Raw genomic sequence first — 14,585 nt, 5'->3', positions numbered from 1 at the left:
CATTTTAGGGCTGAGCACAATAACCTCAGTTTGATCCAGATTTAGAAGCAGGACATTAGAGGTCATCCAGGTCTTTATGCCTTTGAGGTTCCCTCAGAGGCATAAACTAAATGGTGTGATTTCTGGCTTCATGGACAGATAAAGCTCGGCATCATCTGCATAACAGTGAAAATACATGCTGTGCCTTCTAATAATACTGCCTGAGGGAAACATTTATAATGCAAACAGAATTGGTCTTAGCGTGAAACTGTGTGGTTTCTAAAATTAAATTTAGTATGTAAAGTGCGCTCTGCATGTAAAAACATTTATGTGAACAAATTGGAGACTATTAGAAAGATATGATTTAATCTACTGCTGATCAATGCCTTTAATACCTACAGCATGATCTAATCTCTGTAATAAAATATTATTGATCAATATCAAATGCACACTGAGGTCTAGCAGGACAAGCACAGAGATGAGTCCACTGTCAGAGGCCATAAGAAGATCATTTATAAGCTTCACTAAAGCTGTTTCTGTGCTGTGATGAGCTCTGAAACCTTCAAGCTTAAATTGGGTGCTTTCTGTGTTTAAGAAGCAATTTGAATGATGAAAGCTGAGAGGGACACACTCAGGCAAAGCGTTGTTGTTTTCTGGTTTTGCTGTATTGGCCTTCTGCTTTGAGACATCCGTGTCTCATCGTTCATGTTTGTTTAGCAAACAGTGTCTAAGCTTAGTGCCCATATAAGGAAGTTGAAAACATGCATGCGAGATGAAACTGACAGATCACAATCGTTTCACTTCCACTCTAAGTTCCTACCCTGAAATGTATCAGCAGAAACAGCTGCCATCGTACTGTGCTGCCTTTTCTTAGCACGCTAAACCTGTGTAAGTAATCATGTTTCTCTCAGTGCACTAATGATCCTACAGATGCAACGAGTGACCTACCATGTGACTCACTGCACTCCTCACGCCTCCTGTAGCTCTTTATCAGTATATAAAAACCCTGCAAAAGATTCTGGGATTACTCTTAAGAATTGTATGTGAAGAAGTGTGTGGTTCGGCTTTTAGAAATGTGAGGAAACCTAACCCTGTCATTTAACTTAATTACTGTATTAATATCATTTGGCAGTAAAGTGCTTAATATCTACACTTTTACATCTGCCTTCTAATAAAGCAGCCTTTATTTGGTTTGTTAGTTGGAACTCATTGGATTATTAAGCGAGTGGGCTGACTCTCGTGTAGAAGCTAGAGAAGGTCATCCACTAATGGTGGTCTGAGCCGTGGCTGCTGCAGTCTGTATGCCAAAGTATCCCTGGGCAAGATATCAAACCCTCAGTTCAGTTTATTGCCCACTCTGACAAACCTAGTGTGCTGCTCAAGAGTGTGAAAGGTAAATATGATGGTTGTTGCTTTTCTACTCGAGTGCTGTGCATAACAACTACAGCACAGTTATAGTTAAACAGCATTGTGATTTCCTTTTATTAATTCATTTAGTTTTTGTATCGATATCGCCATGTCTGTGCATACATATGTGTGTGAAGGTATTGATTCGAAAAGTCAAGTAACAGTTGCTCAGCTGAATGTCTGAACGGAAGTATGGTACGTTGTTGCACCTCTCTGTGGTTGCTGCTAGAGAAGTTCTTGTGATACAATGCTTCCTGTTTGTGAAGCAGGAAGAAGAACGTGAACACTCGAAGACGAGCAAGGCTTTCGCTCAGGCAGACATTGTGCTGTGCAGCGACAACAGTCGAGATACAGGACGGAGGCAAGGTACTGTTACCTATTATTTATCCACATAAATGCAACTATAGAACAATCTGACAATGCAATTGTTCCAAAAATGTTACAGCAAACTCAGCCTGGTACTGCGGCGATTAGCATTTAATCAGAAAGTAAAAGACTGTTCATTTCCTTTTCAATACAGGATTTGTCTTTCTCTGTATAGTTTGCCATACAGGATAAATACATCACAAAACACACACAACATCCACACACCCATAAGCACCAAACAAAAAGAAAAGGTGTGACTTTATCCAGGGCAGCAGCAGTGCTCCTAATAACAGGTTGGAGCTGTACTAAAATTGTCAGTGTTTGTCAGCTCCTTTCATTCTTCAAGGAAGAATATCAAATGAAAGGAAAAAGATGAATCCTTGGACCCTGGTGTCCTTTTCTGTTCACTGCTTAGCTGTCAAAAAGTGTAATAATAACAAAGCAAAAGAGGAATGATGATACGTGGGTATACAGCTTGGAAAAAATTAGTCTTAACAGCATCATACATACTTTCCTGATGACATCACACAATGTCAAAGATGTCAAGTAAGGTTGGTTGTAAACACTTATGTACTCTATCAGTTCTGCTTGACACAAATCATGAGAATTAGTGAGAATCATTAGAATCACCTAATAATCACACAGCGATCATCATATTAGACAAAGCATTTCAGTAGAGCTGGACAATATGGACAAAATATTACCACAACATTGTTTTTCTGCATTGCATAAATTCATATTAGTATTCTAAGCTAGCATCTCTCTGGTTTGATACAAACTGAAAGAACATGTTACGTTAACATTTTTAATAACTAATAAGATTTATTTTCAACAACTGACACAAACCAAATACACAATTCTCTTAAGTATTGTTATTTGTATACATGTTTTAAAAATACACTCAAATTAACTGGCAATCAAACAATGTGCAGCATTGTTAATCAGTGCTGCACTGTACTGAGTACTGATCTGCATTGTTTTATCAAGTCAAGTCAGACCAAGTGGCTTTACTGTCATTTCAACCATGTGCAGTGGTACAATACAGAGTGAATCGAGACAACGTTCCCCCACAACCATGGTGATAAAATGTGTAGGACCAGCATTGTTTTGTGTTTGTGCAAGAATAAAACAACGCAAATCCAGGAATGGCTGATTACTAGATGCAATTTCTTTTCTATCTCGTATATTTCTTCAAATAAAAATATGAGGTAGGCAGTAATTCAGTCTAACAAATACATTTTCTCAAAATGTAGATGTGTTTTGAAAAAAACTACAGTTTAACAGTGAAAATATGTCATAATATTAACAAAAATGTGTAATGATGTGTGCTTATTTTATCCCTGAGATAATGAAGAGAGAGATTCCTGGTCAGTCTGAGATGCCATATTTGTTTTCATTTACATGCTGAAATACAGAACAGAACTCTGCTGTCTTGGCTTATATAGTCTGTGTGTACCGTGTGTGTGTGGGTGAGGTGTGTGTTTCTGTGTGTGACTATATTTCACTGTGTGTGTGGATAGGTGGGTAAGAAAACCGCCTTGGTATTTTTGAAGGTGGTGAAAGTGGTTTGTCATGTTAGCGGACTTTATAAGGCCCTGTCAGTGTAGATTTCCCTGCAAACTGGTTTTATCTGGTGGCTCTAGCTCAGTAGGTCGCTGGTTTGATCCCGGCTGCATGCCAAAGAACCTTGGCCAAGATACTAACCCCTGTTGCTCTCTGATACGTCTTCTGGAGTATGAGTGTAAATGTAAAAGACTTTGTGAGAATGAGGTGAATAAAGTGGGATTTATGATCCTACAAATGTGTCTGTCCGTATATGCTTTTTGATTGGGGGAGAGAGGTTTTCACCCACGTGAGACACATGGTGGGACTAAGGACAGAGTCTGTCTGATAGGGGCCACTGTATGGGGCCAGTTTTTTGGAAAAAAGACTATCTAAAGTATCTTTAAAGTGCCTTTAACAGATAACCACACTCTCTAACTTTGAGTATAATGTGAAATTAGGGAGCTTTTGTAATGTCTGTGGACGTTCTCAGAGCAATTGGTGGACAGTCCCAGATTTTAAGACCTATTGGGAGTGTCCAAGCCATGCTCTAAATAGTGTCCTTAAGAGGGATGGGTCCAGGACTATCTTAGGGACACTCTCAATAGGGCTGAAAATCTGGGACTGTCCACTAATTGCTTGGAACTGAAGAAGCTTCCGAGATGAGAGGTGAAATGTTTTTAGATGCTTCCAAAACATTTGACAGAGTTAATCAACTGAAGATGTTCGTTAAATTGCAAAGCAGAGGGGTCCCTGCATATCAAATGGATAAAGGATTTTACACTTTTGGTATTTACATCAAACTATGCAAGTTAATTTGGGTACAGAGGTATCTGAACCTTTTTCTGTATCTACAGAAGTCAGACAAGATGGATTATTGTATTTGTATGTTGGTGATCTTGATGATCTTTCTGTCAAGTTAAATGATTGTACGACTGATTGTATGGTGGGCAACCTTATTAATCATTTAATGTACGTTGATGATGTGGTCATTTTGTCCCACCACAGTGCTGATTACTTAAGAGTTTGTGCTAGTTATGGTGCCCAGTATGATATTGTGCTTAACCCTAAAAAAAAAAAAAAAAAAAAAAAAGAGTGTTATTGTGATTGCTACAACTAAGAAGCATAAGACCAACTCCCTAAGGCTTCCCTGTACCAGTGTGAGGCTGTTGCCTTGAAACTGTGTAAAACATCCTGCAAAAATGGTCCCAACAAGGGCCCAACAGACTTAATAAGGAAGTCTGTTAGGAAGCACTTTTGTGTCCTTCCCTCCTTATTATTTTACACAGGTGTACCAAATTTCATTCTTGTAGCTTATGCTGTGTTTCCTTAGGACTTTCTAAATGCATAAGGTGCCATTTTGAAACTCTTATGTATGAAACCAATAAAATATGTCATATATGGCATATCAATCCGGATTCTCATCATGTCTGTCAAGTCTGCTGGAGTTTGCAGAATCTGTCACTGAGTTACAGCAGACTCGTTTTAAGTGATCGTAATTTGGTGTGCTGCCATGACAATGTCCTTTCACAAAAACCTCAAAAGCTTTGCATTCCAGCCATTCCGTTCACTGAAGATCACGCTGATCTGATGAAATCCCTACAAGGAGTTTGTTAAAGTACGAGGTCCAGAAATGGCGAGATATGTAGCCAAAATTAGTCAGCAGACTCAACATGGCTGACTTCCTGTTGGGTTCTAAGAGATTCTATGAGATGGCTCTAAGAGACTGTTTTTTATATGAGGCTGTCAAATTTCAGATTTATAGATTAAACATAGTGCAGGGGCTGCTTTTTTGTTTTGTTTTTTAAATGTTGTAATTGTTTGTAATTTTGCAGTTTTGTCACTTTCTAACCAAAATTCACTGAACCAGCAGCAAAAGAAGACCAAGACTGCACTTCATGTTACTTTGCAGTTTTGCTTCCACCAGAATAAAATCCCATTTCCTGCACAGCTCTATCTCTCGGTGTACGTTGAGGCCAGTTTCCCATGCTTATTATGCACTGGTCTGCTGTTGTGTACAGTGTTGTCGGCCGCTGTTTTTGTTTTGTTTGTTTGTTTTTTCCCTAAAAACCACCTCTGACAAGAAAACCTAATTCCTGCTGTTCAATATGGGAAAAATATCTACTTTCACAAATTATAGCAAATTGCAAATCCTAAGCTATGTCTCCAATAAAACCTCTGTAACTTTCTGTTTTCACTTTCTACTATAGAAATTTCATGTTTCTTACAACAGTTAAAAAACAGAAAAAGAAGAAGTTCAAAGATTCGTGCTGACAGATTTCTTTATTTACCACAGCAGCTTTTTCTTTATTATGTAGAAAAGCAGTTAAATATGTAACTTCGTTAGATTGGTCAGGCCCACTTGAGAGCAAAGTGTGGTGTATGTAGCCCATAATGTAAAATTAGTTTGACACCCCTGAACTAGATATAACAATTCAAATGAAGTCTTATACAATTTGACATTACAGTGTCTACAGAAAAATGCCTTACAAAGAAGTTGACATACCCTAACTCTGATTCCAACCCAAGAGGTCTTTCTTAAGCTGGTGGATTTTAAGATGCATCCACCTTTAAGTTAAAACTATTTAAATTTTGAGTTTGTGACATGAAATGTTTCAAATGCACAATAAATTCTTTTGTTTTTGTCTGTGTCTTGTGTACAGGTAGTTCATCAGCTGTTCACTGCTCACAGCCAAAGAGAAAAACTCTAAAGAGACAGGCCTGTGTTGGTCACCCTATCCAAGAACAGCTTTGGGATCCCTGGGTTCACGAGAACACCTCCTCTGAAAAGCTGCGAGAATCACTACCCACACCTTACAGACAGTAGAGTTACTGTTAATGTACACGGCCTTTCTGCTACAATGAATGACGAAGAGAATGTCCTTGAGGTCGATGACACAGTCGCAATGACTCCTGAAAATAAATCTGAAACTCCTTCAGAACTTAAAAAGGCGCCTCCAGTGGCACCCAAACCTGCCTGGTTTCGCCAGAGTCTGAGGAAAATTAAGGATGAGCAGGACCAGAAGACGCAAGCAAAACCATCAGAGCAAACATCTGCTGCAAGCTTCAGCAGAAACTTTGGCATCAGATCTGCATCATCTGCAACCAACCAATCAATCAAGCAAAGGATTCACTCTTTTGAGACTTTTTCCAGTCCAGAAGCTCCAGAAAAGGGGAGCAACAGAAGACCATTGGCTCCTTCAACAACCCTCTCTCCAGTGGAGAAGGGATCCCGAGCCCCTTGCTCTTCCTATTCTGCCTCAAATGGAGATAATGTGAAGAACAAAACTGAATTTTCCAGAGAGATCCAGTCCAGAGATCCAGCACCTAGTAAGGAGGAAGACAACATACCTGCCTCTGTTGCGCCCTGTGCCATTGCCTCAGCCAGCAATGAAGCTTGTCAACAAACAACAGAAAAGTCCTCTGAAGATGAAACTCATTTTAATCAGTCTACCACTGATTCCATGTATTCTCAGACTATCAACACTGATGTGGAGTCAGGGATAAATGATTATCAGTCTGCTCCAGTGCATGACAGCAGTGAAGCCTTACCCACCAACCTGGAGTCTGAGCTTGTGGATTCTGAGTGTTCTGAAACATCTATGAGATCCAATCAAACTGAAGGTCAAAATAGCTCTGACTGGACAGAGGAGGAAGGAAAGCTGTCAAGGACTGCTCGGAATGCTGCTCCGGCCACAGAGAGTAACACCGTGAGCAACCCAGAGAGTGAAAGCCTGGGGAAAATAATTACCTTCAGTAATCAGGTAATCTCACACATATATTGTGTTTATTTTATATAGTCAAGGCTGAATATTCCCAAACGTGGGAATATTCAGCCTTAACATTTATCAGTACAATATTATTTTGTTCCTCTACCAGCTTCGCTTACATGTGAAAATGGACAGATACACAAATCAACAATCTTTTTGTGGTGTTTGTGAGTAGGAGTGAGTCTCTTTGTATTTTTGTTTGTTACGAAGTGTACTTGATAATGAGGGGTGGGAAGTTATTATAGCGCCCCCCAGGAGCCAGAGGCAGACAGAGAAAGATCCGGGCCATCCATAGCCCCAGGAGTACAGAAGACATAAGACCACACATACTGGCTGTGTGTCCATCCCAGCAGGAAAAGAAGGGAGGCCCCAGATGGGTTACCCACGGCCTAAGAGTGAGAGTCTCAACGAACCACAGGCGACAGGCAGCTGAACCCATCCGAGGCCCAACACCCTGGCACGAACCACCTGGCACTTTCTACAGGACTGGATATAAAACCATTCTGTAAAAGTCCAGAGCCTCTGCGCTTTATCTGAGGATGATGGGAAGTGACTCTACCATCACACAAAGCAAACATCAGTATAAGAGTGCTCCTAAAGTGCTGGGTTTGTTCATCTACAGTAGAGAAGGAGATTTCTCTCTGAGGGAGCCCCTGGTGAAGATTATGATCCTAGTTGATCCCTGGGATGAGCTCGTTTTCCTGATGTTTCTGAAGTGATTCCTCTCAGTGGGTCAATGGAACATCTGACACAGGGCAGGTGTGATTAAAGAAAGGGAGGAAGTTTCTTCAACCTCTGCACCCAACAAACCCAGCTTGGTTGTAATGGTCTCCTTCACTCGTTTTCCTGCAGGGTGAATGTATGTTGTGTATCTGTTTTGTGTGTGCTGCTACACCCCAGCCTAGAGAAAGCCAGAGAGCAACACAAGAAGACATTGCACCTGCTTCCTGGTCCCAGGGGAGGACCAAGGCTGCCACAGAGTTTCCAGTTTTACAACAACCAAATATTTTATTAGTCTGGTGGGCATCACCAAAACAACAAAGAAAAAGCTCTAGAAATAAAACAAAACTAACTTACCCATCACGAGGAATCCAAAAGAAAATCCAGGCCTCTTACCTGTCTCCCTAACCTAAACAGAAGAAGGGGTTTTGAAAGAAAAAGGCTTCCACATAAATCAGCAAAGGTCGATTTACAATCTACAGATTCAAAATATTTGTTGGACTTTCCGATGTAATTCTCTTTGTATGTTTACAGTTTCCCCACAAAAATAACATGATTTTAAATTTGTGTCTGATTTAGTGTGTTTTTGTTACAGGTGTCACAAGCATTGATGTGCTCTTTGACCGTCTGTGGAGGTAATCCTTCCTCCACAAACCTGCAGGAGTCTGATCTAGCCTTGGACACGTCAGACAGAGGATTCTCTTTCAGGTATCACTTCAGTTGAGACATGTGGACATGCAAAATGCACTGCTTTGTTGTTTAACTTTTGTTCTCAGGGAATTTGGCTTAAGTTAACAAATACTCCCAGTTTAATCAAAGAAGGAGTAGTTAATTTTTAAAAACATGTTAAATAGAGCACAGTTCTATACTTGTACCTATGCTTGCGCTCATGGGTACCTGACACTCGTCAGATCTAATGCCTTTCTGTCTCCATAAATACAGCCTGTTCACTTTGAAGGAGTGCATCACTGATCGAGGGGAGGGTGGAGTTCACAACGAGACTGCTTCTGTTTCTGCTTCTGCGCACTCTGTCATCACAGCTATCAATTCACAGGAAATACAGAAGATGATTCAGGAAGTTGAGGCTTTAGATGAAGAAACACTGAAGGTAAAAAAACAAACATGTCGTATATCACAGTTCCATTAATTCACAACATCTTTAGAGACAAGTTGTAAAAACTGTAAGAGATGCTAAACAACAACCGAAAGGAGCAAAATCCTGTGGAGACCGGGGACATCTCCTGCACTGCAAACAACAGAGGGTCTAACCAGTGATCCCATTTGCATACATCCTCGTCAATGAACTTAGGAAAAATGAACTTTAAAGTTTTACTCAGAAATGGTGCGCTCGAGTGCTTGCTCCAAGGGGGTCATTTGATTGATGTTGGGGTTTTCTCTGTATTGGGTCTTTATCTTACAATATAAAGCATCTTGAGGCAACTGCTGTTGTGATTTGGCAGAATATAAATGAAATAGATATATAAGTGAATGCCTGCAAAATAAATTTCATGGCAAATGGTAGAAATCTGCCATGATGCCACGGATATGCCTTTCAACAAAAGCTCAAAAGCATCATAATTTAACATCACCCAAGTATTGGGCCAAATATTAGGCTGGTCTGATATGTGAAAATGTGTGACCACAGGAAATGATAAAATTGGTACTAAAATTTTATCTTTAATTCAAAATGGTGGACTTTATGTTGGGTTTGGGTCATTGCATCCAACCTGCCATATTACACATGTGTATGAAAATTCATTAACATTTACATAACATTAACATTTGCTGCCATGATGCCAGGTCTCTCTTGGAAATGAGATTTTTAATCTCAATGAGATTTTACCTGGATAAATAAAGGACTAATAAACATTGCTCACTGTGTGCTACATGTCTGTAGTACTTTGATAAAGATGTTGTAAGTGGCACTATTGAGCAATTTTGAAATGCCCTTGTCCAAGACCAATAAAGTGCACATATTTTCACCAGACATGTTGAAAGATACAGTGGGGCAAAAAAGTATTTAGTCAGCCACCGATTGTGCAAGTTCCCCCACCTAAAATGATGACAGAGGTCAGTAATTTGCACCAGAGGTACACTTCAACTGTGAGAGACAGAATGTGAAAAAAAAAAAATCCATGAATCCACATGGTAGGATTTGTAAAGAATTTATTGGTAAATCAGGGTGGAAAATAAGTATTTGGTCAATAACAAAAATACAACTCAATACTTTGTAACATAACCTTTGTTGGCAATAACAGAGGTCAAACGTTTACTATAGGTCTTTACCAGGTTTGCACACACAGTAGCTGGTATTTTGGCCCATTCCTCCATGCAGATCTTCTCGAGAGCAGTGATGTTTTGGGGCTGTCGCCGAGCAACACGGACTTTCAACTCCCGCCACAGATTTTCTATGGGGTTGAGGTCTGGAGACTGGCTAGGCCACTCCAGGACTTTCAAATGCTTCTTACGGAGCCACTCCTTTGTTGCCCGGGCGGTGTGTTTTGGATCATTGTCATGTTGGAAGACCCAGCCTCGTTTCATCTTCAAAGTTCTCACTGATGGAAGGAGGTTTTGGCTCAAAATCTCACGATACATGGCCCCATTCATTCTGTCCTTAACACGGATCAGTCGTCCTGTCCCCTTGGCAGAAAAACAGCCCCATAGCATGATGTTTCCACCCCCATGCTTCACAGTAGGTATGGTGTTCTTGGGATGCAACTCAGTATTCTTCTTCCTCCAAACACGACGAGTTGAGTTTATACCAAAAAGTTCTACTTTGGTTTCATCTGACCACATGACATTCTCCCAATCCTCTGCTGTATCATCCATGTGCTCTCTGGCAAACTTCAGACGGGCCTGGACATGCACTGGCTTCAGCAGCGGAACACGTCTGGCACTGCGGGATTTGATTCCCTGCCGTTGTAGTGTGTTACTGATGGTGACCTTTGTTACTTTGGTCCCAGCTCTCTGCAGGTCATTCACCAGGTCCCCCCGTGTGGTTCTGGGATCTTTGCTCACCGTTCTCATGATCATTTTGACCCCACGGGATGAGATCTTGCGTGGAGCCCCAGATCGAGGGAGATTATCAGTGGTCTTGTATGTCTTCCATTTTCTGATGATTGCTCCCACAGTTGATTTTTTCACACCAAGCTGCTTGCCTATTGTAGATTCACTCTTCCCAGTCTGGTGCAGGTCTACAATACTTTTCCTGGTGTCCTTCGAAAGCTCTTTGGTCTTGGCCATGGCGGAGTTTGGAGTCTGACTGTTTGAGGCTGTGGACAGGTGTCTTTTATACAGATGATGAGTTCAAACAGGTGCCATTCATACAGGTAACGAGTGGGGGACAGAAAAGCTTCTTACAGAAGACGTTACAGGTCTGTGAGAGCCAGAGATTTTCCTTGTTTGAGGTGACCAAATACTTATTTTCCACCCTAATTTACCAATAAATTCTTTACAAATCCTACCATGTGGATTCATGGATTTTTTTTTCACATTCTGTCTCTCACAGTTGAAGTGTACCTCTGGTGCAAATTACTGACCTCTGTCATCATTTTAAGTGGGGGAACTTGCACAATCGGTGGCTGACTAAATACTTTTTTGCCCCACTGTAGGTTGAGGATTTAACATTTCTCTTGAACAATACGTTTGTTACTTGTGTGCATAAATAAAAAAATATTTTATTTATACAGCGCCAAATCACCACAACAGTCGCCTCAAGGTGCTTTATATTAAGCACGCTTTATACACTCAACAAAAATATAAACGCAACACCTTTGTTACTGCTCCCATTCCCCATGGGATGGACGTAGAGACCTAAAATTCATTCCAGATACACAATATAACCGTCCCTCCCAAACAGTGGTCACAAATCAGTCCAAATGTGTGGTAGTGGGCACATCTGCTATATTGAGATAATCCATCCCACCTCACAGGTGTGCCACATCAGGATGCTGATCTGACATCATGAGTAGTGCACAGGTGTACCTCAGACTGCCCACAACAAAAGGCCACCCTGGAATGTGCAGTTTTTTGCGCTATTGGGGGTCTGGGGACCCAGAACCGGTCAGTATCTGGTGTGACCACCATTTGCCTCATGCAGTGCAACACATCGTCGCATGGAGTCTATCAGATTGTCAATTGTGGCCTGTGGAATGTTGGTCCACTCCACTTCAATGGCTGTGCGAGGTTGTTGGATATTTGTGGGAACTGGTACACGCTGTCGTATACGCCGGTCAAGCACATCCCGAACATGCTCAATGGGTGACATGTCCGGTGAGTATGCTGGCCATGCAAGAACTGGGACATTCTCAGCTGCCATCTGCCCTGAACAATGTGAACCATGATTCATCCGTGAAGCGCACACCTCTCCAACGTGCCAGACGCCATCGAATGTGAGCATTTGCCCACACAAGTCTGTTACGGCGACGAGCTGGAGTCAGGTCAAGACCCCGATGAGGACGACGGGCATGCAGTTGAGCGTCCCTGAGACGGTTTCTGACAGTTTGTGCAGAAATTGTTTGGTTGTGCAAACCAATTGTTCCAGCAGCTGTCTGGGTGGCTGGTCTCAGACGATCTTGGAGGTGAACCTGCTGGATGTGGAGGTCCTGGGCTGGTGTGGTTACACGAGGTCTGTGGTTGTGAGGCCGGTTGGATGTGCTGCCATATTCTCTGAAACGCCTGTGGAGACGGCTTATGGTTGAGAAATGAACATTCAATGCACGGGCGACAGATCTGGTTGACATTCCTGCTGTCAGCATGCCAATTGCACGCTCCCTCATTGCTTGTGGCATCTGTGGCATTTTGCTGTGAGACAAAACTGCACATTCCAGGGTGGCCTTTTGTTGTGGGCAGTCTGAGGTACACCTGTGCACTACTCATGATGTCAGATCAGCATCCTGATGTGGCACACCTGTGAGGTGGGATGGATTATCTCAATATAGCAGATGTGCCCACTACCACACATTTGGACTGATTTGTGACCACTGTTTGGGAGGGATGGTTATATTGTGTATCTGGAATGAATTTTAGGTCTCTACGTCCATCCCATGGGGAATGGGAGCAGTAACAAAGGTGTTGCGTTTATATTTTTGTTGAGTGTATTTAAGACAGACCCCACAATAACACATGCAGAGAAAAACCCACCAATCATATGAGCCCCTATGATCAAGCACTGTGGAGACAGTGGGAAGGAAAAACTCCCTTTTAACAGGAAGAAACCTCCGGCAGAATCAGGCTCAGGGAGGGGCGGGGCCATCTGCTGTGATTGGTTGGGGTGAGAGAAGGAAGACAGGATAAAGACATGCTGTGGAAGAGAGACAGAGGTTAATAATAATTATGATTAAATGCAGAGTGGTGTGGGATGAGGGATACTGAAAAATGTTAACAAATTATTCATGATTGATTTTGTTACGCTGTGCAGTTTGTCTTCTGGAGATTTTCTTTACCACACAGTATCATACATGCTCTAAATATTTTTGCAGTGTCGTAGTTTACTGGATTCTGCTATATTGTGTAGGATATTGTAGTTGGTGTTTGGAACAAAATGACAAGGATGGTTATATTTCAAACCTGTTTTGAACCTTTTAAATTGGCCTCTGACAATGTATTATATTATACATATTTTAATATTAAATTATACCCTACAGTGAATCTTAACAACTTTCCTGAAACTAAATATTAAAAAAAACCCCTCAAAATTCAAATAAGCAAGTGCAACATTTCATATGCATAAATATTACATAAATATTTATGTAATAAATATTACATATACACGTCCCTACACACTGCTCCCCGGGCGCCCAATGGCTGCCCACCGCTTCACTGAGTGAATGGGTTAAATGCAGAGAGGAATTTCCCCACGGGGATCAATAAAGTATACATTATTATTATTATTATTATTATTATTATTACATGTAAAAATATTACATTTGAAAAACATGATCCAGAAAATAGAAAAATGTGTGGATTACTGTTGAAAAAATGCCTTAAAAATGGCCGCTCAAGTAAACCTACATCTTTCCACAGCAACTAGTGGACATCCATGTTGTGATTCTTCATAAAGACGAGGGAGCTGGGCTTGGCTTTACCATTGCTGGAGGGTCTGACCTGGAGAACAAAGCTGTTACTGTAAGATACACACTACACATTTATATTACTGAATTCTAATCAATTTTTTCCAAAATGTTATTCTGTCTAATGTGAAATAAAAAGCATTGCAACTGTATTCACTGAAAAGTTGGCATTAGTTTAAAATGCAGTATAAAAATGTGCAATCGAACCCTGTGAATATCCACTGAAAATAATGTTTAAAAGAAAACATGAAACAGTGATTGACAGCAATCACAGCAAATCAGGTCATCGAATTGCAAGCCCACATCAACTGATTGCTCAGCTGATATTCTGCGACATATTCAGTTGGCTTCACCAACAGATATATCCGTCACATCTGTTGGTGATAATGAGCCATACCATCCATCCATTTTCCTCCGTTTATCTGGGCCTGGATCACGTGGGCAGCAGCTTAAGCAGAGAAGTCCAGACCTCCCTCTCCCCAGCCACCTCCTCTAGCTTGTCCAGGGGAACACCAAGGCATTCCCAGGCCAGCAAAAACATGTAATCTCTCCAGTGTCCTGGGTCTGTCCCTGGGCCTCCTCCCGGTGGGACATGCCGAACCACTGTACCCAGGAGGCGCCCAGCAGGTATCCTTGCCAGAAGACTGAACCACCTCCACTGCCTCCTTTCAGTGTGGAAAAGTAGCAGCTCTACTCCCATAGATGCCCCCTGCCAATCTCCTGCTCCCCT

At 41.4% G+C, this 14,585-nt stretch overlaps 1 protein-coding gene across 2 annotated transcripts in view; it reads left to right on the top strand.

Moving 5' to 3' along the window:
- Positions 1–748: 748 nt before the first annotated feature.
- Positions 749–14,585, top strand: part of il16 (interleukin 16) — a 16,688-nt gene continuing 2,851 nt past the window's right edge. The window contains exons 1-6 of one of the 2 annotated variants that reach the window (XM_004568676.6): positions 749–867; positions 1,653–1,752; positions 5,958–7,058; positions 8,380–8,492; positions 8,727–8,892; positions 13,809–13,910. In XM_004568676.6, the coding sequence (XP_004568733.3) occupies positions 6,156–7,058; positions 8,380–8,492; positions 8,727–8,892; positions 13,809–13,910 (1,284 nt within the window). In that variant the 5' untranslated portion in view covers positions 749–867; positions 1,653–1,752; positions 5,958–6,155. The remainder of the gene's footprint in view (positions 868–1,652; positions 1,753–5,957; positions 7,059–8,379; positions 8,493–8,726; positions 8,893–13,808; positions 13,911–14,585) is intronic. The other variant, XM_004568677.6, reaches the window with a different exon arrangement.

The sequence above is a fragment of the Maylandia zebra genome, linkage group LG1, assembly GCF_041146795.1.
Source record: "Maylandia zebra isolate NMK-2024a linkage group LG1, Mzebra_GT3a, whole genome shotgun sequence".
NCBI lineage: Eukaryota > Metazoa > Chordata > Actinopteri > Cichliformes > Cichlidae > Maylandia > Maylandia zebra.
This window is presented reverse-complemented; position numbering and strand designations above follow the sequence as displayed.